At 62.5% G+C, this 25,097-nt stretch overlaps 1 protein-coding gene across 3 annotated transcripts in view; it reads left to right on the top strand.

The window, feature by feature from the left end:
* The window catches only part of TBC1D22A (TBC1 domain family member 22A), a 323,966-nt gene that overhangs the window by 238,259 nt on the left and 60,610 nt on the right, over nucleotides 1-25,097 (top strand). Inside the window, exons 13-14 of one of the 3 annotated variants that reach the window (XM_006074969.3) lie at nucleotides 5,126-5,274; nucleotides 19,011-19,551. The exons of 1 other annotated variant lie outside the window; for it this stretch is intronic. In XM_006074969.3, the coding sequence (XP_006075031.3) occupies nucleotides 5,126-5,274; nucleotides 19,011-19,272 (411 nt within the window). In that variant the 3' untranslated portion in view covers nucleotides 19,273-19,551. Of the gene's footprint in view, nucleotides 1-5,125; nucleotides 5,275-19,010; nucleotides 19,552-25,097 lie in introns of those variants that run through there. One more of the 3 variants, XM_006074970.3, reaches the window with a different exon arrangement.

Genomic DNA, 25,097 nt, shown 5'->3' with positions numbered 1-25,097 from the left:
TCCACGGAAATCATGGACCTTCTCCGTGGGGCCTTTGGGAGCTCCGAGGTCTGTAAACGTTTCGGGTGAGGTCATCAGTGGCTGCGTGTCTGTTGATGAGTGACCCGCCTCGTGGGGAGAAACGGCTTCCTGTGCATTTGTGGTGACTGCAGCTACGGGAGGCTGTGAACGAGGGCAGGGCCCCGTCTGCAAACCCCAGTCGGCCCGCGGGGGCTCAGTGCGTGCGTGGTGGCCGCTGCGTCCCCGCGCCCCACGTCCTGGCTGTGGGAGGGCCTGGCGGTGGGGCTTCTGCTTGCCCAGGCTCTTTTCGTCCCCTGTGACTGCTGCTCAGCGGGGCCTGAGTGGGGACGGGCAAGGATGGTGCCCGTGGGGGTCATCTGTCTGCTCTGATGTCCCCACTGCCCCCTGCCCCGGGCCCTCCCTGTGCTTCTGTCTCAGGACTCCTTACCCCCATGGGGGCAGGCGGGCCAGGGTGGACAGGGCCTGCGCCGGAGATGGTAGGAAACGGAGGATTCACGGGTCGGGTACCCGCCTGTTCCGAAAGGGGAGTGCGTTGGTGAGGGTGGGGCTGAGTGTGCGGGTCAGGGTGGGCGCTGATCATATGAGCCTGAGACGGAATGACGGGGTGCCCCACCCGCCTTTGCCCCCCACCCCCCGAAGCCCTTCCCTCTGCCCTGAAGCCAGGGGGCGGACTCAACGGGAAGGTTCCGGAAGGATTCCCGCCCTCTGTCCCCCAGGGCCCTGTCGTCCAGCGCGTCCCACCTCCTGGTGGAAACGGAGGCGCCTGCCGTGTGGCGGGATGTCCACGTGCTGCGTCTCAGCTCACTGCTTCTGTCCCGCCTGCGTTCGGGGCTCCAGCCCCTCCCGGACGAGTCCACCTGCGTCTTGGCCTCAGTGCCCTCAGGCCCTGATGCACTAATCAGCTCCCGGCCTGGTCCCTTCTCCTGGGTGGTTGGAGCGGCCGCGGGGCAGGGTGGACAGCACTGATTCTCTGCCGCTGAGCAGCCTTCCACGGGTTAACGCTCCGTGGTTTTGTGTTTCGGCCTGTGTTCACTTGATGCGCCAAATGTCAGGAAATGCCAGCGTGAAGATCAATTGTCTCTCTCTTTATTGTTTCAAGGCATTTTAAAGACAAAATTGGATCAGTTGACGAGCGATCTTTAAGTGCATCTTGCTGTCCTGTGCTCCCTTGGGTCACGCGTGTTCAGGGGTAGGGGATGCGTGGCCGTGGGTGGGGCCAGCTGCTGGCACCGTCTTGACTGGGAGGTCCAGGGATGCCGAACCTCTGCCGCGAGCTGCCCCGGGTGAGACAGTGGAGCTCAGGAGTGAAGACTTGCCCGGTGCTGGGCGCGTGGCAGGGTGACAGCTGTGGGCTCACGTCCCGCGGGCAGGCGGGCGGGCGGCGGAAGGCAGGAGCGGTCAGTTCTGCACTGTCGGGCCCTGGCCCGTGGCTGCCCTGAGGTTCCAGCAGGGAGTCCTGTCCCTGAGGCTGCTCTGCCCCCAGCAGAGGGGAGCCTGACCTGGGCCAGCTGTCCGTCCACAGGGGAATGACACTGGGGAGCTGCGGGCATGCTGGGCCAAGCCCTGTGGGAGGCCGGTGGGCCCGGCCTGTCCTCCAGGCTGGAGCTGGACGCCTGCAGGGCAGGGCCCGTGTTGGGCACACAGAATCAGAGCTCCGCCAGCTACAGCATCTGGTGCCAAGAGACGTGCCTGGTGCTTGGGGGCAGGGGGTCCTACCAGTGAGCCAGCTGGGTCCAGGGTGACGCGGGCGTACAGGCTGAGGTTGGGTCTGTCCCCTGGAAGAGCGGCAGGCTCTCTGTGGTGCTGTGAACCCTGCCTGGGAGGAAGGAAGGGACCCAGTGGCTGCGCGTGGAGCCGGCCTGGGTCCCTGAGCACCGTGGTGGCCATGGCCTCAGCGCCTGGCTTCCTGCCGTGGCCGAGCAGCTCGTCGCTGTCGGGGGCGGTGGCACCGAGCATGTTTCATGGAGGCCACGCCCTCCCTGTGGGCCGCTGGAGTAACTCGAGTGGCCTCGACAGCACTGTCTCGGCGCCAGGGGAGGGGCCGGGCCTCAGAGAGGGTGACCGTGCACGCGCTGGCCTTGCCGACCGCGCGCCTGGCTGTGGAAGGTGCCTGAGGGCGCTCCCTTTGGGACAGGACACTCTCGCCGCTGCCAGCCCCTGCCCCACGTGGAGGGAAGCCTGGACCGCTGACCTGAGTGGTCCTCCTGGAGGCCTGCCTGCCCACCCTGCCACCCCACCTCCTGGTGCTGTCTTCCCGAGGGCAGCCCCCCGGGGGGGCGGGGGCCTTGTCGCCTCGGCTGTCCCTCCCCTGCCCCTGGGCTCCTGCCCCCACCCTCCCAGGGGGCTGTGCGCTGGGGTTGTCTCCCGGGAGGTGTGTGTCCCCCCTTCGTGGGGGGCTGTGCTCTGGGGTCGTCTCCCGGGAGGCGTGTGTCTCCCCCTCGTGGCGGGCTGTGTGCTGGGGTTGTCTCCCGGGTGGCGTGTGAAGAACAGCAATGAGAGTGAGCGGTGGGCTGCGGAAAGTCGATTCTGTCCAGGACCGTCTGCAGACACAGCTGTGCTCCTGTTGAATCAGCCCGCTCTGCTGTGGGCTCCGCCCCCTCTGGGAGATGAGCCGCTGGAACCTGAGCCCCCGGGACCTGGCCAGGCCTGGTGGCCTTGGGGCTGCTCCCAGGCCTCTAACTGCCACCTGGAGCGCCGGCGTGTGGCTCTGTGCCCGCTGGTCACCAGGTCCCCCCGGCCCCGAGCTGAGCATGCAGGTGCACCTCCCTGTGCGGACGGCCGGAGCGGGCGGGCCACACGCGCTCCCCAGGGCCTGACTCTGTCCTTTCTCCCCTGCAGTTCTGCCAGGGTGAGTACAGGCACGCCCTGCTGGTGATCCTCAGGCTCTGCAGGGCCGGCGGCGCCCTGCTCTGAGAGGTCCCAGTGACCCCAGCCCCCGCACGCCCATGATCTAAGAGCTGAGATGAGTCGCTGCTGGCTTCTTAGTTACTCATGGACGTTAAGGAGGTCCCAGGACCCCAAGGACTCTTGCTGGTCCGTCCAGCAGTTTCCCTTCTGGGCCGGCCATTCCCATCAACTCGTGGATGAGGGTCAGTAGAGGGTCTTCAAGAAGGGGGAGTGTTATGGGGTCAGCACTGTCCCCGTGTATTCTCACCCCAATCCCATTCTGCAAAATTAAAAAAAAAAATTGTTAAAGCTATTTATTTATCAGTTCAGTTCAGTTCAGTTGCTCAGTCGTGTCCAACTCTTCGCAACCCCATGAATTGCAGCACACCAGGCCTCCCTGTCCATCACCATCTCCCGGAGTTCACTCAGACTCACGTCCATCGAGTCAGTGATGCCATCCAGCCCTCTGTCATCCCCTTCTCCTCCTGCCCCCAATCCCTCCCAGCATCAGAGTCTTTTCCAATGAGTCAACTCTTCACATGAGGTGGCCAAAGTACTGGAGTTTCAGCTTCAGCATCATTCCCTCCAAAGAAATCCCAGGGCTGATCTTCAGAATGGACTGGTTGGATCTCCTTGCAGTACAAGGGACTCTCAAGAGTCTTCTCCAACACCACAGTTCAAAAGCATCGATTCTTCAGCGCTCAGCCTTCTTCACAGTCCAACTCTCTTTATTTGTGTATATACATTAAAACCCAGAAAGTTCGAAAAGCCTTTTTACCGAAAGCAAGCCGCTCCCTCTCCCCGCCCCTTCCCGCGGGACGGGCAGCACTTTGGATCTGCGGGTGTTGTTGTTAGTGTTGTTCTGTGTGTCTGCCTGTCTTTCCAAATTGCTGTTTCTTGATTGGTTTGCACAGCGACCCCCCAAGCAGCAAGGGGAGTGGGGCCTCTGTGCTTCTCCCTGGGCCCCGGGGCCCCAGCGTCCTGGGCAGACGGCAGCCCCGCCGCGCTGCTCCCCGGGGCAGCAGGAGCCACTCATGGGTTCAGTAGGTCCCCTTCCGTCATCCCTGGACATGGGCTGCTTTCCCTGGACTGAGCGGCCACGTCGCCCAGTTCTCTCTGAACTCGTCACGGAGTCGTCCCCGTACGGTTTATCAGAAGCGGCAGCTTCTCCGGAAGTCCAGCGCCTGGACCCTGCCGCCGGCATCCCGTCCCACCTGCCTGATGCCCCTGCCCTCTCGCTGGGCCAGTGACCCCGCGGTCATTTAGGTGACGTCTGTAACATCCTGCTCATTTCATCACGTGTTCAGCTTCACCTTTGTATGAAGGTGATGATGTTTGAGCATCCTCGTGGGTGGGAATTTGTCACTTCCCCATAGTCCCTGGCACACACCAGGACTTCTTAGCCGCGGTTGATGAATTCCTGGCCGTGAAATGACCTCAACGTGAAATTTGAAAAATCCTTTTGTGTCTGCATATGGAAAGGTATATTTAATGTGAAGCTTGGCCACGTTGTAATTGTTTGTCACGCGGCATCTCTGAAAGTGCCCAGTTGGGGACCAGGCAGGTTGTGAACCCTTCTGCCGAGGGCAGCTTGGGGGCCCCAGGCCCCAGAGCCTGAGTGTGAGACAGGCCCCAGAGTCGGCCTGGCAGATAGAAGGGCCTGCCGCGCCGTGGGCTTTGGTGTCCAGCTCAGCCGCCCCCAGGGGCAGAGTCGGGATCTGCTGGGGAGGGAGTCCGGTGTCCTGGGAGGGCTGCTCCTGGGACCCGCTGGAGCACTGGCGAGTGCTCCCTCCCCCTCCTGCCTGTCCCCTCCTCGCCCTCCTCCCTTCCTTTCTCTGGGTGGAGGGTGACGCTGCAAGCCCAGCAGGGATGCCCTTTCCCTCGGGGCTGGATGCCCGCATCCCCGGGTCTGCCCACTGGTTCCAGCGGGTTCCCAGTCCAGCCTCCGTCAGGACCAGCCTGCCCTGCAGGTGAGTGGAGGGCGGCCCAGAGCAGCGGCTTCTGCCAGGGTCTCTCTCCCTGCTCATTTCTGCTGTGAATTAGTCTTGCCATTAAAGAAAAAATTACACCCACCATTCAAATCATTAATTGAAAGGCCCTTATTATCTCATTAATGGTGTTTGATATCTAAGGCAGATAGACTTGGAGAAGCTCATCTGTTCAGTCCCTGAAGTAATGTAATTACATCTTGGGCCTTATTAAAACGTCTCCCTCGCAGCCCCCTCAGCCGTCACGCGTTCCATCTTGCCGCCTCGCACGGACGCCCGAACGCATCTGCGTGGAGACAAGACCGCCCAGGCCTGGGTGGGCCTTCGTGGACGTGCTGGCGGGCCCCGGATCCTTGGAAGGCTTCCTGGCCGCGGGCAGGTCTGATTCAGGGTTGTCAGGTGGCAGAACTTGGAGGGAGGGCGCTGACCCCGTAGCCTCAGCGGCCACTCGCGTGGGCTGCAGAGGCCGCAAGGTGCGTGGTGCTCCCGGTAAACCTGGGGCGGGAAGAAACGACATCGCTATTGATGGCCGGGAGAGCACGTCCCGCCCACCCGCCTGCCGGCCCGGGGTTAATGGTCCCCAGCTCCAGCCGCCTTTGTGGAAGGAGCCCCTCTGCCTCGTGGCGGCTCTGGGTCCTCTCTGCTCATCTAACTCTGCACTGGTTCCCATGTGACCGTCATGCACCCCGGGTCCCCGGGCTCTGTGTTGGGTCGGGGGATGCCGCCTGGAGGGGAGCGGGCTCCAGCCAGCCTGCCTCCGAGGCCGCAGAGCGGGTAGCGGAGAGGTGGGTGGGGGCGGGTTTGGGCTGCCCGGGTCACCGGCGGAGTGGGCACAACAGGACCTGGGCAGGGGAGGAGGAGCGAGTGGCTTGGGGGGCCTCTGGCCCCCACTTCCAGGCTGGAAAACGAGGCTCAGAGAAGTGAAGGAACCGCAGGGCTTGGATGCCAACTTCCTGGGGCTCCCGGCTGCGACTGCCCTGTCTGGGCCTGCTGTGGCCCAGGCCCCACCCCAGGCCCTTCCTGGGAGGCTCCAGTTGGTGGCAGGAGACCCTTGGGGGATGAGGCTGTGCACGCACCTGCTGGCACCCAGAGGCTTGGGCACAGAGAGCCTGGGACTCAGGAGCCCTGGGCCTGGCACCCAGAGGCTTGGGCACAGAGAGCCTGGGACTCAGGAGCCCTGGGCCTGGCACCCAGAGGCTTGGGCACAGAGAGCCTGGTGACTCAGGAGCCCTGGGCCTGGCACCCAGAGGCTTGGGCACAGAGAGCCTGGTGACTCAGGAGCCCTGGGCCTGGCACCCAGAGGCTTGGGCACAGAGAGCCTGGTGACTCAGGAGCCCTGGGCCTGGCACCCAGAGGCTTGGGCATAGAGAACCAGGGACTCAGGAGCCCTGGGCTCGACCCTTGGCCACAGCCCCATGTGACTCCAAGAGGCCACTTACCCTCACCCTCCTCGGGACCAGGACCCGAGAGGAGCTCAGAGACGGGCAAGGTGTGGGCACGATCCAGCACCCCTGGGCCCTGGACTGGGGGCTGCCAGGGTCCAGGCGAGGTGACGACACAGGGCATGCTCCCACCACCCCTTGTCCCGAGCCCCGCAGGCCTGGCTCACCCATCCCAGCCCCGGGCAGCAGGTTCAGCACGAAGGTAACAAGCTTGGCCACAGGGTCCTGGGCTCGCCAAGGCCTCACCCCTTGAGCCTCATAAATAATAGAGAGAAGATGAAACGAGATGGAAGCGCTCGAAGAAATCTGCCTTGCCGTCCACTTTCAATGCTAAAAGCCCTTGATCTGTGCGGAACTTTCCTTTTGTTACCCTAATTAGTTTGCGGATTTTCAGGGCAAACACGGCAGGATTTCTCGATTCAATTTTGGGGTGTTTGTTTTTTGAGACAGAGCTCACAGAAGTTGCATTGATCTTTTTAATTCCTCATGCAAAGAGAAAATATTTGCTCTCCCCTCGTTTGGTGCATCCCATCCTCTGCCGGGCAGGCGGGGCCGAGGGGCCAGCGGATGGGACACGGGGGCTTGGCGGACACCGGACCCCCACAGCAGACAGACGGGGCCCCTCTGCCCCTTACCAGGGAGCCGCGGGCCCCACCACAGCCCTGTCTTTCCTGCTTCACTCGGGCAGGCTTTCCTGGGGCTCCGTCTGCGAGAGCTGGGATGCCCCCAGCCTCATGCTCTGTGCGCGAAGCGGGGACCCCTCCCCGCTGAGCGCCTCCAGTTGCCAGCGACCCTCATAGCCAGGAGCAGATCCCGACCCTGTCTGGGGCTCAGCGTCTTGGTCTGAGGGATGGGGCGTCCTCATCCCTTGGGAGCCTTAAGACACCACATGTGAACCCCATCCTAGTCGAGGAGCTGGGAAGCAGAGCATGGCAGGGTCACCCCCAGCCCTCTTCCTTAGCGAGGCAGAGCTGCCCAGGGTCGCAGCCTGTGAAAGCAGCAGAGGATGGACCTGAGCCTGCCCCGTGCTGGCCGTGTGCTCTGCAGGTTCTCACTGAGGACGCACAGCCTTGCAGGGCAGTGGTGCCTGCCGCCGGGCGTGACGTGGGTGTGTTTTCCCGGAGAGGCTGCGAGTATTGTACATCTGCAGCCCCTCCCCTGGGCACGCCGTCCCCTGGGCTTGAGGGGTGGGGGCTCCAGGTGCCGCCTCTTCTCGTCCACCTCCTTGGGGAGCCCCTCCGTGTTAGTGGCCCACCAGGTGCCTTCCAGCTGCCTGTTTGGCGGGGGCCCAGGACACACAGGCGGCCGGCTCTGGAGTCTGTGGGCGTCTCACCTGGTGGTCCAGCCTGGATCTGGGCCCCTTGGCCTGGAAGGTGAGTGAGTGCCCCACCGAGTCTTTGCCAGAAGTTGACCTCACACGTGTCACTGCTGTGTCCACGCTGGGCCACCCCTGGGCTCAGGCCTACAAAGGCCGCTCCCCTGCATAGCTGCCAGGCGAGTGTCTGGGGCAGGGGTTGCACGTGGAGCCTCTTGGAGGACACGCTTGGCGCTGGCGTGGGTACTGCGTGTGCCCACAGCTCCCACACACCATTTCTGGGTGACACACCCGGGACCCCCGTAGCTCAGGCACTGAGGCCCCGAGCGCCTACATCCCTGCCGTGGCAGGGTCTCCATCTGTCTTGTACACAAGATGGGGTCCCAGTGACCCACAGTGTCAGGGGTGAAGCCACCTGCCCCAGGGTCTCAGGGCAACGGGCAGCCTCTGTCCATAGACCCCCTGCACCACCCTCAGCTCCTTCGGAGGAGAGAGCTTCCCAGCAGGGTCATACTGGCGTGGGCTCTCACGGTGCTGCTTAGCCAGCGCGCACCCTGGAGCTCAGGTGTCGGGGGGGGGCGCTGGGCTCTCGGTGCCCGGCTTTATGTCTTCAGACAGCCGCATTGCCATAACCCGCATTCCTGCCGGGGCGGGCACGCCAGCCTGGGAAACTGTCAGAGGCAGACGGCGCGGCACCTCCCGGGCCCTGATCACTCTTGATTAGATTCGCACTCCTAAATACCCATCTGCGATTCCATCTGCATTACAGTCACTCTCAGGGGACGGCTCGGTCACGTTGGAGACGGGGGGCAGGGGACAGCGAGGCCCTCAACCAAGCCCAGCGACTTGATGTGGTTTCTCCTCCGTGGGAGCCTGGACGTAACTTGACCAGAAGTTGAGCGCGTATATTTAGGAATCAGTGGAAATAACCAGCTGGCTTAGGTGCTGAGTGTGTGGGATTGCTGCTGCTTTCCTGTTGGCCGGTTGGCTCCGCTTGTTCTAAGCTGGGTCTCCCCGGTTGTGGGCTCAGGGCTGGGGGGCTCAGAGGTGGGGATGGGGCTTCAGGCTCTTCACCTGGAAGCGACCCTGGCGTGGGAGCCAGCCAGGCCCTGGGGAGCAGCCCCTGCCCGACCTGCCCTCCCCTGCAGTCCAGCCAGTGGACATGGGGGCCCCGGGGCTCCTGGACGTGTCAGTGTTGCTGGTCCGGGCCTGGGCCTGGCGGGCCACCTGCCACATGGTTCTCAGTGCGGTGGTCCCGGGAGAACGCGACACACCCCCCCACCCGAAAAACACACCTCTCCTGATGAGCAGCCAAGTGGCAGCCCTGAGTGGGTGCTGAGCTGGAGGGCCTGGGGTTGAGACCCCCACCCCTGGGCGCGGGGCCCTCATCGCGTCACCAGTCACCCGCCTCAGGATGTGTTTGCAGTCGTTTGCTCAGTTTGATCCGTAACGGTGCCGACTGAACATGAGCCTCCTCGTGCCGTGAGGCCCTCTGCCAGGCGCTGGGGCACAGGCCCGAGTCTGGCTCAGCTGTGGCCCCACAGATGCAGGCTGAGGTTGGCTGCTCACGGGGCTCGCGGCTTCCAGTGGGAAGGATAGGGCCATGGCCTACTTTTAGGGCCATCCCGGATGGTGTGTTTATGATTTAATCTGTCTGTCCTCCTGCCTGCTCACGCATCCACCCGCCCATCTTATCCACCCAGCCAGCCAGCCAGCCAGCCATCTATCCATCCATCCATCCACCTGCCCACCTACCCACCCACCCATCCAGCCAGCCAGCCATCTATCCACCTATCCATCCATCCACCTGCCCACCTACCATCCATCCATCTGTCCATCCATCCATCCATTCATCCACCATCCATCCATCCATCCATCCATCCACCCACTATCCACCTATCCAGCCAGCCAGCCATCTGCCCACCTGCCCTCAGCTCAGCATTTACTGGGATACACGCCCTGCTCTCAGTCGAGCACCAAGAAGTTTCAGATTCCTGCTGGGCGTAGTCCATCTGAGCCTTTACCCTCAAGGAATTGACTCATAAGGTGAAATCAGGTACAGGCCACAAGGCTGCCGCTGCTGTGGAGATATCATAAGGAACCAGATGCCTCCCTGGAAGGCGGCTCTGGGAGGAGAACACCAGACCGAAGCCCTGGCCTCTGGCGGGGAGTTGGGGGGGCGGGGCTCTTCTCTTGGAAACTGCACCTCTGTCTCCCAGGAGGGTGCCATGCCGGTGGGTCCGGGCCTGGGAGCCACCTCTGCCCCTCCCCATCCCGTCCCATCCCAGCTTGAGCCTGGCAGGGTCCCCTCTGCCACTGAGGCCCTTGGCGGAGCAGGTGGGGATGGGGATAGGGGAGAATCTCCTCTTTAAACACCTCTCTGAATTGATGAAGACAGAAAAGAAACTTTTGCCCCTAAAAGTCCATAAATCTTGGGTGCAGAGTGCTTGGCAGTGACCCTTTAACATTCCTGAAAACAAAAGGGATGCGTCCTAACGGCCAGCGATTTACAGCCTGGGTGTTACTGGAATCTGGAGGTAAAAGCCAGCCTGCAGAGTGCTTCATTAGTTTTGAACAGTTTCCAGGAATAAGCTTGCGTTTAAATCTTTGGGACAGGGCCCCGGTCCTGCAGCTGAGCGGATGGTGCCCCCCTGGGAAGGGTGTTTCTGCAGCACCCCCTGTGAGAAGCAGGGGCTGGAATCAGGGCCTGGATGTGGGGTTCCTTCCTGGCCGCCCCTGCCCGCAGGGTCCCCTCCAACGGGCACTCTGCACGTGTGTGAAGGGCCCTGCCCCAGGGACCCTGCCCAGGAGTCGGCCCCAGGCCTGGCACAGACTGTAGGGTGGGTGCCTCGGCGTCAGGAGACACGGGAGGGCCTCGTGGCTCGCTGCCCTGCACACGTCCGCCTCCTTTCCGGCGCGCTCTGCCCCAAGGCCCCTCCCAACCTCCTGCCAGGGTAAGTCCTCTGGAGGTTTCTGAGGCCCCTGCCCGTGGCCCTCCCGCTCCTGGTGAGGCCAGGTGCCCACGGACGGAGTGTCTCAGGGCTTTGTGTAACTTGAAGAGATGGGGGGCCCCCAGCCTTCCAAGTGCCCTGTAAGGATGCTCCAGAACCTCATTGCCTTTGGCTTCTCTTGTAGAAAAAGAGCCTGAACCTCCCCCTCGCCTCCACCCCGACCTTCCTGAACCCGGGCCGCTGTCTCCTTTCCTGAGTCAGAGCCCTGCCTCTGGGCCTCCAGGGCCGTCGGTAGGGCCACGCATCTTGCGTGAGCCGTGAGGGGACGTGGTGACCCTGGAGTTCGTCTCCAGAGCCTGCGTTCACCCTAGGAGGTTCTTTGTGTCTGGGGGGCAGGGGGCCCTCTTCTGTGGTGAAATGGTCTTTGTCTGCAGCGTAGACAGGAGAGTGAGGGCGGGGCAGGGCGGCCAGAGCCCGCCCAGAGCCCAGAGCCCAGAGCCCACCCGCCCGCCTTCCGGGTGCTGCTGAGGGTCTCCGGAGGGGTGGGGTGGGGCGGGGCGAGGAGACCCCCGGGAGGCGGGCTGCGGGATGAGGGTGTCGTGCCCGCCGGCGGGAGCTCCTCCTGGGGCCTCCACCTGTCAAGCTCGCTCCCCCACACTCTGCTCTCGGGGACCCTGGGCTTGTCACCTTCAGGTGCTCGACATCACTGCAGGGGGACGTGAGCAGGTGTGAGGGGCCCTGCGCAGACCCGACTTCCATGGCCGAGACCCTGGGCCTTGGGGTTCAGGAGGTCGGAGGGTTTGGTGCTGGTGAGCCCCCGCTGTGTGGACGGAGATCCTAACAGGAAGGGGCGCAGACGTCTCGGGGGTGCCTGCCCGCCTGCAGCACCGCGTGGCTGGCACCGTCGTCCGCTTCCAGCCGGGGCCCTGGGGCCCCAGGCCCACCCTGGAGGGAGGGCGGAGCTGTGGCTTGTGGAGAGCAGGGTGGTTGGGGGATGGTTTTCTTTTCTACATGTTGCTGTGATGCTGCCCTGCAGGTTAGGGGGCAGGGTGGGAAGGTGGGGGCCAAACGATCACCCGCCAAAATGTGGCGATGGGCTGGGCGGGGGCCGGGGCAGGGCCGGACGTGGGAGGGAAGGTGGGTCCTGGGCGCGGGGCTCTCACTGCTCTCACGGGAGCGCAGTGCGTGGTGTGCGTCCCGGAGCCGGGAAGCGGGGGACAGGTGTAGTTTGTGGGCGTTTGCATGTTGTTACGGCTGCAGGGGAACACACTGGTGTGGAGGGGTGCAGGCAGCCACGGGACACTCGGGTGGTCTTCAGGGAGAGGCGGTGGGGGCGTGGAGACCTCGGTGATGGTGAGCCTTGCCCCAGAGGGTGCGTAGGGGTGAAGAGGGCCCGGGAAACACAGCCTGAGTGGCCAGGCAGAGGGAGGTAAGCTGCGGGCGAGGTGGGGGCGAGGGGTTCTCAGGAAGCAGGGTTCAGTAGGGAGGACCCGCCCCGGGGAGCCACTGAACGTGGGGAGCAGACCACACGTGGGGAGCCACGTGGCTGACAGCGTCCCTGCCCCAGAGCCCAGAAGAGTAGCCCCGGGGACGTGGGAGCCGCCGGTCCCCGTGCAAGCGGTGCCCCGAGCTCCCGGGGCCCCGGCTGCGGGACCACAGCCCGCTGCCCTCTGTGGCCCCCTCCCCGGATTTCTCAGGGTGAGCCGCTGGCGCCACCTCCAGGCCTGAGCCTGCCCATTTGAGGGGCGTCTCTGCCACTTTGCAGATAAATGCGGGCCCCGGGGGCCTCCTCCTGTGAGTGGGCGCGCTTCCCAGGCGGGTATCCCCCAGTGAGGACGGCCCCTCCCCTGCGCGCCATCTGCGACCAGCCCCCAGCCCACAGAGCCGAGGGGCCTCTGCAGGACAGAGCGGCTCTGATCTCCATGCCAGGATTTTAAGTATTCTCCTTGTGCGGGTCAGACGTCTCCCGGCCGTGTGCAGACGTGAGGTGCAGAGCAGCTCAGTCAGGGTGCTCGTGTCAAGCTTGTGTTTTCGGTACCTGGAGGGGTTTTCTCTTTAGACATCCTTTTTTGGGCAAAGAAACGCAAAATTAATTGCAAGGACAGTGCGCCTCCCGGAGCCGTCGGAGGGCCCCCAGAAGAGTGTTCTCCCGCCGTGTCACCTTCCGTTCCCACCTTCCAGGGGCTGTCAGCAGCCAGTAGGCTGGCCTGGCAGCTGGCCGTCCAGCCCAGCCGGCTGTCAGCGCCCTTCTATTTTTAGCCCTGGTTTGGTCCTGCAACTTGACGAGATTTTTCAAACTAATAACTGGATTGTCAAAGGAATCAGCTGTCACAGGACCGTCTGGGAGGGAAGGGGCAGGAGGGAGGAGCCACAGCCTGGGGGACCCAGTGCCACCCGGGAAGCAGGGCCAGCCTGCAGCTGCCCACGCCCCCCTACCCCCGGCCAGCAGGGTGTTGCCCTTGAGGCAGCTGTGTGTCTGTCGTCCTGGATGCTGGGGTCGGAGTCCGGCGGGGACGCGGGATGGGACGTGGCCAGTGGGGCCCCCCGAGCGAGCGTCCACCTGGGAGGAGCCCTGGGCCGGCGGACTGACCTTCTCAGGTGCCCCTTCATGTCCGCCGTGCGTCAGGGTGAACTGTTCCCTTTGATCTATTGGCTAAAGGTCACCGGGCTAGCTTGAAAGGTTAACAGTCAGGGAAGTAGAGTGAATCTCACGGGCGATTTTCATTTCGGGCCTCTGGGCGCCTCCTGCGGCCATGTCTGTGCAGGGTGGGTTCACCCGTGGAGGGCTCAGGGTCTCTGTCTTAGTCCAGTCCCTGCACCCCACCCAGGGGACTCCCTGTGGTTTACCGTCTGGTCAGCTCTCAGCTCCAGAAGGGGAACCAGGTCAGGTCCTCAGCCATCAGACCGCCACTCCAGGGCCGCCTGGTCCCCCTGAGACGTCCTCCTAAGAGCTGGAGGTGGGGGGATTGCACTGGAGAGAGGCGGTCTCCTCTGAGCACATGGCCTCTCAGAGAGGCCAGGCCCTGCTCAGGTCAGGTTCAAGGCTCAGGAGGGCAACCCTGGGGGGTCACGGCCGAGCACCAGGCAGAACTGAGCTGTCACGAAGTCTCCTGGGGCCCTAGCTGCTTCTTTCCGGCTCTGGGGGTGTGGGAGGCCCCGGGACTGGCCGTGGACACAGTGGGGAGGGCCTGGGATCGGTCATAAGGTCAGCACGTAGCGTGATGCTTGGCAGGGAGTGAACGCACTCCAGGGCAGCCCGTGGCTGACCACTGGTGGGAGGGACGGCCCTGGGAGATGCTCTGCGTGCTGACACCCGCGTTCATGCTTTTCCTCGTCCGTGGTTGTCGCCATTTGGGGGCAGAACTGGCCGCTCCTGCAGACCTCAGCACGTGGCAGTGGGCAGTCCAGGGCGGGGTCCCGTGTCCCCCGCGCGGCAGGAAGGTCCTGGTGGGAGGAGCAGGCAGTGGGAGGTGGCGCAGAAACGGCAGAGCCACGCCGGCGGGACGGTCACGTGTGGCACCAGGACGAGGTGCCAGGTGCTTCCCGGGTCCCTGGCTCGTGGCGCCGTTTCCACCCTGTCCCCCCACCCCCAGGGCTCCCAGGGAGACCTGGCCCCGGGGGCACCGAACCGTCAGAAGGCCCCCATGGCACTGCCGGCGGACGTCACAGACCGCTTTGGCACAGTCCAGCCTCGGCTCCCCTCCTGCTGTCTCGGTTGATGTGTGCTCCCCGGGAACGCAGCTTTGTGTGGAATGTGCACTCAGGCCCACAGCCCCTGGGTAGACGGGAGCAAAGCGGCCCAGCCCTGCCTGGCCGTCAGGCGTGGGCCGTTATGCCGGGACCAGGACCCTTGCCCTGCAGAGTGCGTGGCCCCTGGCCGCTAGCCCGGGGGGCGGGGTGGGAGGCTGGTCCTGCGGGCCAGAGCAGCACATCCGCCTGCAGCGGGCACCCCGGACTCCGCGTGCATCCTGGCCACGGCCACTCTGTGCACTCGCCCTGAGGTTTCCAGCAGCCGTGGCCAGGCCGGGGCGGGGGCGGTGGCTCCCATGCGCCATGTGGCCTGGGTGCTCCTGTCCACGGTCCAGCCCTGGAAGAAGCCGGCCATCGGCTCTGAGGATACGGGGCCCCCAGTCCCCCCAGACGTCCGAGGGGAGTGGTGACGTGATGGTGGACAGCGGGACGGCTCCTGCACTGAACTGAGCTCAGAGTCTCAGCTTCTTGGGCCCCCGGCCTGGAGGTCACCCCGTCTCCGTGCCCTTGGCTTCCAGGCTTCCTGGTGCCCAGGCTCTGATGTCACCCAGCGCTGTGGGGACAAGGCCATCTGCGGTGCGGGCGCTGAACCACCCAGGCCTCCCCCACCTCGGGCGCCTAACCTGAAAGGCTGAGGACTTGGGAGAAACGCCCAAGACCCATCCTGCAGGAGTCCTGATCCTGGGTGTCCCCCCAGGGTCCCCAGGGGGCACCTGGGGCTGCCCTTCTGCAAGTGGCCCCAGCAGCAGGTTTGCTGGCCAAGCTGCCAACGGACCATCAGAACACGGTGGAAAAGTGGAATAAAGCAGCTGGGCCTGTCTGTGGAGGGGCTGCTGTCTCTCCTTCCCAGGGAAGGGGAGGACATGGTCCTCGGCACATGGGCCGGTAGCCCCGTCCTGATTCCTTTGCTGTCTCTGCATGTGGCCCTCTCGGTGCCCACTGCATGGGCAGGGTGGCGTTGACCTGGGAGCCTTGAGGCATGTCTTCTGCCCGAGGGTCCACGGTGGGTGGCTGGTGAGGCCGTCACAGCTGCTGCCCACAAGCAGGAGGGCCACACTGGATGGTTCAAAGCAGCGCTGACCACAGGGGAAGGTGCTGCCCACTGAGGGGAGGTGCTGCCCACCAGGCTGCTGCTGCTGCGAAGTCGCGTCAGTCGTGTCCGACTCTGTGCGACCCCACAGACGGCAGTCCACCAGGCTCCCCCATCCCTGGGATTCTCCAGGCAAGAACACTGGAGTGGGTTGCCATTTTCTTTTCCAATGCATCAAAGTGAAAAGTGAAAGGGAAGTCGCTCAGCCGTGTCTGACTCTTAGCGACCCCATGGACTGCAGCCTACCAGGCTCCTCCATCCATGTGATTCTCCAGGCAAGAGGACTGGAGTAGGCTGCCATTGCCCACCAGGGGGAAGGTGCTGTCCACCGGGAGGAAGGTGCTGTCCACCGGAGGGAAGGCCTGCCGTGTGGCAGAGCTTCAGTAGCACAGGGGAGATGAATGTATTAATATTCCATCTAACCCAGTACATGTACAATGTTATCTTTCAAACTGTCATCAAGGTAGAAGTTAAGAAACATTTCCCAGACTTTTTCTTCAGACCGCAAAAGAGATCTAGGCTGTGTTCTATATGGACCCACGTCTCCACCAAGACCCCTGCAGTGGGCGGGCAGAAGAGCAGCAGCCAGTCACACGCCCGGCCCGGCCCCCGCACCGAGCTGAGCACCGTCTTCCTGCTACTAGTTTGTCTGTCCGTCTGTGGCCTGATTGCCATCTCCACGCACACACCAGCCCCAGAGGGCAGAGCCTGACAGGTGTGAGCCCAGACCAGGCCGTGTGACGAGCACGTGCCCTGACGTGGCCCGGGCATGGGTGGTCCTGGCACGTGGCCGGCAGAGTGAGGGCCCTGCTCCGGGAACAGAGCTGCGCTTCCTCAGCGCCTGTTTGTGCTTCATCACACACGATGCCGTTTGTATCAGACGTGAGAATTTGACAGTCCAGTCCAGGCACATTCAAAGGCAGTGTCCTCCCTGGCTCCTTGGTGTTCCCTCGGAATGATCCGACGTGGCCGGCCGGAAGGTCAGCGTCCTTTACAGGAGTGTGTGTGCGAGTGATTGCCCACAGGTCAGCAGTGCATGCCGTGTGCTTCTTGGGGGGACACGGGGTCGCCTGGGCCTGCTGGTCCCGGAGGAGACAGATCAGCCAGTGGCGTGGGTGAGGACACCGGGTTTGTGCCTCCAGAGTTCCAAGGGGCTGCGGTGGCCGGGGGCAGGCTTGGCCCACCTCTACGTCTAATTGCGACCTTGCTGCCTGACACACGGGAGCCTCTGCAGGGGACCACACAGACAGAACCCAGGGCCTGAGAGGGGGTCCCTACCCACCCTCGCAGACGCCAGGGTGTACCGTTTTGTCCTTCCTGGGAGGGTGCGCACATAGAGATAATCGTACTTTGCAGATGGTAACGTAATGCCTCTCTCTGGACAAATGAAACCGTTTTGGCAAGAAGTCCCCAAAGCCGTAAACATTATTTGCTCTTTAACATCGGAAAGCTCACTTCTTGGATCCCACCCAGAGGCAGAGGCAGGAAGGATCGCCTGGAAGAGGCATCCAGCAACAACCCCGCTCAGGCCCTGCCCCGTAGCCTGCCTCCCTCGTGCCCCGCTGCCTGTGCCTGCGGGGCGATGCCCGCATGGCGATGCCCGCAGGGCTCCCACGGCCAGGGTGGCCCCAGCGGGGCCTCCAGAGGAGACCCCCTGATGGAAGGGGCAGTCAGCCATGGTCCACATGCTCGTGAGGTGGCATCTAGCATGTCCGGAGGATGGTCAAACCGCTCGTCACCCCGAGAACTGGGCCGACCCGAGATTCGGGCCCCCGTCCTTGGTGCCAGGCACTGCGGGCCCATCCTTGGGGTGACTGGCGCTTTGCTTAGGGCTGAGGCCTCCAGGCTGTGTGGCGGGGCGGCACCGTCACTCCGGCCCTCCTGATGGCTGCAGACAGCGCGTGCCAGCGTGGGAGAACAGTGGCAGGTGGCGGGTGCGCTGAGCTGAGTCTTTGTGGCCATGGTGGCATCTTGTGGGCACAGTCGGCAGAGAACCATGGGGACCTGAGCCAACCTTGACTCCTTCCGACCTCAGAGCTGTGAGCAAACCGCCTCCTGCTTTCATCCTGTGATGTGGTCACCGTTTACGGAGAAGTTAAGGTGAAAACAAATTGCCCTTGCGGTCCGTTGCGCTGGGCCCTCCCTGCCGCCATCTCGTTCCCGGGGGGAGCGGGCGCCCGCGCTGTGAGCCAGCGACGGCGTCGTGACCAACGGCCCTTCCCCAGACGACATGGCTAACCCCGGGGCTCCCCGGTCAGGGACACTGCTGCCCAGCACGTAAATAAGGCCTTTTTAAAAAAGAAATCTGTATTTAGGGAGGTATTTGGCTGTGTTCTCTGCCTCCTGTAAAGGTCACTCGGATAGATCTTTCCTTCTTTAAGCTTCACAGGCCGTGGAGCGCCATGCATTTCTATTCTCTGTCCATCCAGTGAACCTGGGGGACTAAATTAGATTCTGAAATTGAGTGTGCAGGGAGTCGCTGAGTTACCGTAATGGGAGGGTATTGCTTCTCACCTTGCAAGTAGCGAGGTCATGATAATATGAAGCGAAGTGGATTAAAAATAAAACCAAAGGTATTTATTTACGACCTGCTCAGAATTGGATTGGCATCCGTGTAAGTTGCACCTAATGCTGAGAGACAGCAGATTGATGTTGATGCGTCCCCAGGGACACTCTGCCAGTGAAATTTGCTCCGTGAATTCAATTTAAAGGCCCCCAGAAAGGGTCCAAATGCGGGAGGAAATGGGGACGAGCAGCTCCAGGGAAGCCACATTAGCGGTGCGTCCCAGTGTGAGGCTCACAATTCGGGAGGGGGGAGACGGCCCTGTGACGGGGGGTCAGGGGACAGCAGCTGGCACAGGCCCCCATGTCGCCCAGCGCCAGGCACTGACGGTCTGTTGGGAGCTGAGACCCTCTCCTCAGTGGGGAACCCGCAGCCCCGAGCTGGTCAGCAGCCTGCCCGGCCCACCAGCTAGAGGGCAGCACAGCCAGGACCTGGGCCCGGGCCTGGCCTCTGGGTGCCAGCCCTGAGTGCCCAGGGGGTGGGCTCTGCATCCCCCAGAAGGTCCCTGGACCCCAAAGCGCTGGGGTGGCCAGCGTGTGAGGCCTGGTGCTGGGCGGCGCTGCCCTCCTCCTCCCAGTGGGTCTGGGGGGTTTCCTCCCAGCTGCAGGCCTTAGGGCCTGTTGGGGTCGATTTGGGGGGACAGGGTTTGTGGGGGCTGGCATGTTTTCCCAGGGCCCCTCCTGCAGGGCCCCGTCCCCTCACCCTGCCTGTCGCCCACTGTGACCCCCTGTCTCTGCCCCCCAGGAGCTGGTCGCCCCCTGGGCCCCCTCCCCCCACACTATTGATCACTCACTTGGGCCCCCCACTTCCCAACCCTGCTGGTCACCCCTGGGCTCCCCCACCCCACTGGTCACCCCCGGGCCCCCCTCCCCCCAGCCTGCAGGTTGCCCCCCGGGCCCCCCGCCCCCGCTGACTGCTCTGTCTCCCCCCGGGCCCCCCTCCCCCAAGCCTGCGGGTTGCCCCCCGGGCTCCCCGCCCCCGCTGACCGCTGTCTGTTCCCCCAGGAGCTGCTGCTCTTCCTTCAGAACCTGCCCACCGCCCACTGGGGTGACGAGGACGTCAGCCTGCTGTTGGCCGAGGCCTACCGCCTCAAGTTCGCCTTCGCGGACGCCCCCAATCACTACAAGAAGTGAGGCTGGCGCACCACAGTGGGCCTCCCGCGCCAGGCAGCGCCCCTGCCGCCAGCTGCAGGCCCCAGCCGGGGAGGAGAGGCCTTGCTGGAGCTGCTTGCCGAGACGAGGCACCGGCCACGGTCAGGCCTGGTGAGGGCGGGCGGCCTCTGCCTCCAGAGATACCAAAGAGACCGGGGACCAGCTGGCCACAGGGCCCTGGGGGCCAGCGCCCCGCCCCCGGCCCTGGAGCACCCTTGCCAAATGCCCACCTTGTGGTGCCCCCGCCAGGGCAGCCTGGGAGGCAGCCCCCCTCGGAGGCCTGCTGTCCGGGCGCCAGGGGCAGAGGGAGGTGGCAGCCGCCTCCTACCTGCTTGGAAATTTAAAAATTCTATTCTGTTGAGTGACGAGAATAAAGTACAGACAAAGCTGTTGAGTGAAGCGTTGCACTAAGCCACGGAACCTCTCTGCCCTCCCGCCCCGGCCTCAGGCAGGCTCCTATAACTTGGTCACTTCACTGGGCCGCGTTTCCGCTTTCTTGGCATAAACTTGGCTGGAAGGCCGACGGCGAGCCCAGGGGCACTCTGACTGCAGCCGCCAGCTGCCCAGAGCAGAGAGAGGCTCTGAGTTGCCTTACTTTGCACCCATGACCTCTGGAAAGAGGGAAGCAGCCCGGGCGGTCTGCCGTGGAGCCCGTGCAGGTGGGAGCCCCTCCACGAGGCAGCATCAGTGTCGGCCGGCACTCGGGCTCCCCTGGGCCCCGGACAGGCGGGTGCAGCCGCTCCTGCCCCGTGACCAGGGGCCCTAAAGGACGCCGTCCCTCCTGCACCCCACGGAGCTGGAGCCGCCCGAGCCCCTCCCCGTGCCGTGTGTCCAGGTGCGAGTGGACTTGATCCGCCGGTCGTGGGGCGGCTAGCTCAGCCGCAGATCAGCCCGCCCCGGCCTGCCCGTTTTGCTTGTCTGCCTGAGCTGGGGAGGACCCAGCAGGGTCACGTGGCCGCTGGCTCCCTGGACACCCCCGTGGGGCCCTGGGCTGCAGCTACAGCTCCGACCCCCTGGGCAGGCCCCCGACCTCAGCGGCCACTCTGCCCTCAGGCTCCCGTCCTCTTGCAGCATCTTTTTCCCATTTCGTGCCGGCCCTTGGGGCGGGGGGTCAGCCAGGACACCACCCCGTCTTTGCACAGCAGTTGAGGATCAGGTCACACAGATACATGTGTGTGATGGTGCAGGTTTCTTATTTTATGAAAAGGGTTCCTGGGTCATTACATGTGCGTGGAAGTCAGCACAGAATATTGTGCAAGGATCAGAAGCCCCAGGTCAGCCGGGAGACTCGCTAGCCTTAGGCCAGACAGAGAGCACCCCTGCCCTGGCATCAGGGGCTCCCCCACCAGCTCCTATAGCCCTGGCCCTCTGCTGCCCTCCCGACGGGCACCCAGTTCCGGGGAGAGCCCCCCTGCTTGGCACAGGAAGCCCGTCCTGCTTAGGCCCCGGGCACTGCCCGCCGCGCTCAGGTCGTCCTTGGGGCCAAAATGCTGGGCACACGAAAGGTGCGCGTGCCCCTGGCGGTGGCTTGTTTTTCACATAGGAAGACTCTACGTGGTTCAGCGAGGCCCTGCGCTTATCTTCACGTGTGTGTGAACCTGAAGCGGAACGTGAGGGGTGTTGATGGGGTCCTTGGAGTCTGAACCAACCAATCTGAAGTGATTAAAGACTGTTCTTTCTGGAATACAAGGTGTGAAACACGGAATAAAGGTGCAATGAAACCCCAGCCTCGGCCTGTGATTCACCGACTCCCCTGAAGGGGTGGGGTGTCCCTGCCAGGCGCCGGGCCCTCGGCTGTCCGCTCTGAGGCCGGGCGGGAGCCCAGCCATGCAGCAGCTGCCGGGCCTTCTGTTCAGGCCACGGGGTCCCGGGCCTTCTGTTTGGGCCGTGGGGTCCTGGGCCTTCCATTCGGGCCTGGAATCCCGGGCCTTCCGTTCAGGCCAGCTGCAGTGTGCCCAGCCTGGCGTTGGGTGCAGCACCCACATCTTGCTGATGCCCACCAGGGCCTCGGGGGACCTGAAGGTGCAGACGGACAGGACTCAGACTCGAGCTGGACCCGAAGCCCAGGCTGCTCCGTTTGGGTGTTGGGGTCCGGCTGACCCTTAGCTGAGCCACTGTCGGTCTGTGGGCAGCAGGGACCTCCCCATCTGGCTGTGGTCCTTCCAGTGTCTGCTCGGGGCAGACACTGGGGTCCCAGGCCCACCGCTCCCGCTCCTGGGACCCAAGACACGCCCACCCATCCCAGCCCCCTCCCCAGGGTGTCCTGGCCGCCCGTCCTCCCTTGTCGGTGAAACAAGGCCCCGTGAGCCCCAGCTTCTCAGGGCTGCTCTTCTGCCCCGTCCTCCGGGCTCCCCGTGTCTGCCTTCTCCCCCCTCGCTGGGGACCCTGCAGGGCCGCACTTTGCTGTCCGTCTCACCCCGGGATCAGGGTCCATCCCCAGGGGTGAGCTGCAGGCCCCTGGCGGGGGGTGCTGTGTATGCTCCACCCCGCGTGAGCCTGGCCCGCCGGGCAGACCCTCGCAGGCCGAGGTGCGGGCTCAGGGCCACGGGCGGGAGGCGGGAGGCGGGAGGCCCAGGCCCCGGCCCAGCCTCGGTGACGGCTCTCACTGGTGTCGTCGATGGTGTTTGTGGCCCCGCAGCCGGCTCCTCAGGCCCACGTGGGGATCCCCGAGCCCCCACGGGCGGCTGAAATCCCAGCCGTCCGGGACAGACCCCTGGCTTGGGCAGCAGCTGGCCCGCCGTGTCTCACCCTCACCCTGCCTGTGGGCCCCCGAGCCGAGAGGGAAGGGCTGGTGGGCCAGGTGCCAGGGAGGGCAGGTTCCGGGCAATTGGCACTTTTGAAGGGACTCGCGGGTGGGAAGGGCTCTTGGCTGGTGTTCCCTGTGCATCTGAAAAAGAATCCCCTTGTGTCTGAGTGAACTGCTTCCACTGGCCACGTGGGGGCGTCTCCGTGGGAAGATGGGCCCTGGCTAAGTCGCTGCAAGCCTGGGCCTCCAGGCCGGTCCACCCTGAGTTGGAGGTGACTGCCGGCCCACCGCCCAGTGCGTCAGCTCTCAGGGCTGGTGTTGGGTGAAGCTTGCTCAAAGAGCCAGGCAGCCGGGCCCTCCCTGGGCTGCCTCCCGGGCCCTCTCTCCCCTCCTGCCCACTCTGGTTCTCTCGTGTCCCCTTCCCAGTGCTTCCCTGGACCCAGGGGCTGTGCCCCTCTCAGCTTTAAGGCCTGGCCTCACTCGTCCTGTCGCCTCGCCCCAGCCCCATCCCTGGCGCGGAGATGATCTCCAGAAGGACGCCAAGGGTGTGCTTGCAGCCACTCTGTGACCATGTGGCCCTGCTCGAAGCATCTAAGCCCCGAACCTGTTTCAGTGACAAACTGAGGCTAATTACTCATCTAGTTAAAAAAAAAAATTAAAAAAACCTGTATACCAAAGTAAATTCCAGATGAATAAATCTAGATCTAAACCACCCCCCCCAATACTCAAAATAGGAATAGGCGGATATTTTCATAACCCAGAATGGGTCAAAACAATAAAGACTGGTGATAAACATCTGTATACAGTATGCGGCATGAAAACACGCTGTAAGGAGGGCAGAGCTCAAACACCTCGAAACACAGAGAGAGATGATAACAAGCCTGGCAAACGCACCTGCGACCCAGGCGAGATGGGCTGAAATGCCATCAGAGGCGCCGAGTGCTTGGAAATAACTGGAAATGATGACTCTTGAAAATAAAAACGGGCCCAGGACATAAAGTAGGCCGTTCACAAACAGAAGAGAAACAAGCGCCCGACAAGATGCTCAGATCATTCATTCATTGTTTAGAGACGTGAAGATGAAGTCACAGACCATCTGACGGCCACGCGACCCCGGCTAAGGGTGTGGTAAGTTGTCAACGGCAACAGAAAACCAACCATCCACTCTGTAGTCTTCCTGTTTTTTCCTGGATATTTGGCAATGATTTTTATTGTTTTTACTTTTAAACTATGATGTATGTGCATGTGTGTGTGTGTGTGTGTGTGCGCGTGCTCAGTTGTATCTGACTCTTGGCGACCCCGTGGACTGTAGCCCGCCAGGCTCCTCTGTCCATGGAATTCTCCAGCAAGAACACTGGAGTGGGTCTCCAGTTCCTTCTCCAGGGGATCTTCCCGACCCATGGATTGAACTGGCGTCTCTTGCATCTCCTGCCTTGGCAGATGGGTTCTTTACCATTAGGGCCACCGGGAATACACAGACGTATGCTATTGGTTGGCCCAAAAGTTCGTTCGGGTTTCCTGTATGTGACGGAAAAGCCCCAATGAGCTTTTTGACCAACACAATTCTGACACACGGCCAGCAGAGCGCACGACACACATCTGGGGACAGTGTGTTGTCACAATGCTGATGCCGGGAGCCGCCACTCCGTCGGGAAGCAGTGCGTGGCCGGCACCCCAGGCCTCCCGGGGGCCCCCTCCCCAGGCTGGACGCCACCCTGACTCCAGACCCCATGCTGTGGTTTTCTTGCCACTAAACTGTTCTCCAGAGGGACCGGGGAGAGACTCTTCTGCAACACCTCCCCGTCTGGGAGTGGTCCCTGCGGTCGGGTGGCTGCGGTTCGTTCCTCCCTGTCTCTGTCCTTTCCCTTATGTGCGAGGGTGACGATTTCTCCACTCCACCGCGGACGGACACTTGGGCTGTTTCCCTTTCGGGGCTGTTGTAAATACTGCTGCCCTGAACATCGGCGTGCTCGTCCGTGGGCAAACACCTGCCCAGTTCTGCTGGGTGTCTGTCTGTCTAGAGGAAGAATTCCACGGCCACGTGGGGTGCCTGCCTTCCCCTTTAGCAGATGATGGCAAGCTGTTTGCCAAATGTATTCCAGTTCCCACTGGTGTGCTGTGAGGGTCCTCATTCCACATCGTCACCGCCAACTCTGGGTGTGGGCAGCCTTAGCCTTCTCGGGGGACTCATTTATCTCCATCAGCCTGGTCCAAACACCAGTTCAGAGTTCACGCGGTCTCTCTCCTAACGCCCATCATGTGGCCGAACCTGCTTCCTTCCCGCTGCAGCCAAAACAGAGACCTGCTTAATACACCTCGTTACGCTAATATCATAAGCATTTTCTCATATCATTAAAATTATTCAAAAACATGATTTTAATGACTGCATAATATCCTGTTGCATGGATTAACATAATTTGTTTATTTCCTGCCTGTACACCAAGTTGCTTTCTTTTTTTTTTTTTTTTTCCATTTGCAAATGATGCTGTGACTAAAGTCTTCTTTCCTGAGCCTTTCTCCACGGCAGATTCTAGTAGTGGGATTCTGTCATTCTTGCCCAACAGGCGGGTCGGCAAATTTGACCGCTGCCCTCCTGCCCTGGTGGAGACCCACTCCCCTGATTTACTCGAGAACGTCTCGGAAAATACAAGTTTAAGAAATGAATTTAGGAGTTAAGGGTAACTTTTAAAAGAATAGACAGAGTATAACTTCCAGAGGAGGAAAAGGAAAGCTGGTGAACAAAACCGATCGAGTCAAGAGGAGATAGGAAGGGAGTTGGGGAGTGGCGGAGAAGAAATCGGGTGAGTTAGGAAAAATGAACACGGCCCAGGAATGTTCAGATGTGCAAGTGATCATAACAAAGACCTGGCTCACACTCACCTGTTCAAAGGGATTCACGTCGTACTTCTTAAAAACCCTGCCAACAATATGCTATTTACGTGCGATACATCTAAAACAAAACGACATAAAATCTGAAATAAGAGGATGAAAAAAATAAATGGGAGGGAAATACTAAACCAGAAGAAAGCATGGCTGAGAATACCTGTGTTCCCCAGAAAGATCTGAGAAGAGCGCTCACAAGGACAAAGGGTGTGTCCTGTGAGGGAGGGGCGGTCTCAGTGAGCTGTGGGCCCACGCTGACGGGGCAGGAGGCCCCAGTGGGAGGCGGAAATTCACCTGCCCACAGCGTAAGC

This window comes from Bubalus bubalis, chromosome 4 (assembly GCF_019923935.1).
Source record: "Bubalus bubalis isolate 160015118507 breed Murrah chromosome 4, NDDB_SH_1, whole genome shotgun sequence".
NCBI classification, from domain to species: domain Eukaryota; kingdom Metazoa; phylum Chordata; class Mammalia; order Artiodactyla; family Bovidae; genus Bubalus; species Bubalus bubalis.
Note: the sequence above shows the minus strand (reverse complement) of the source record. Positions and strands in the feature narration are given on the sequence as shown.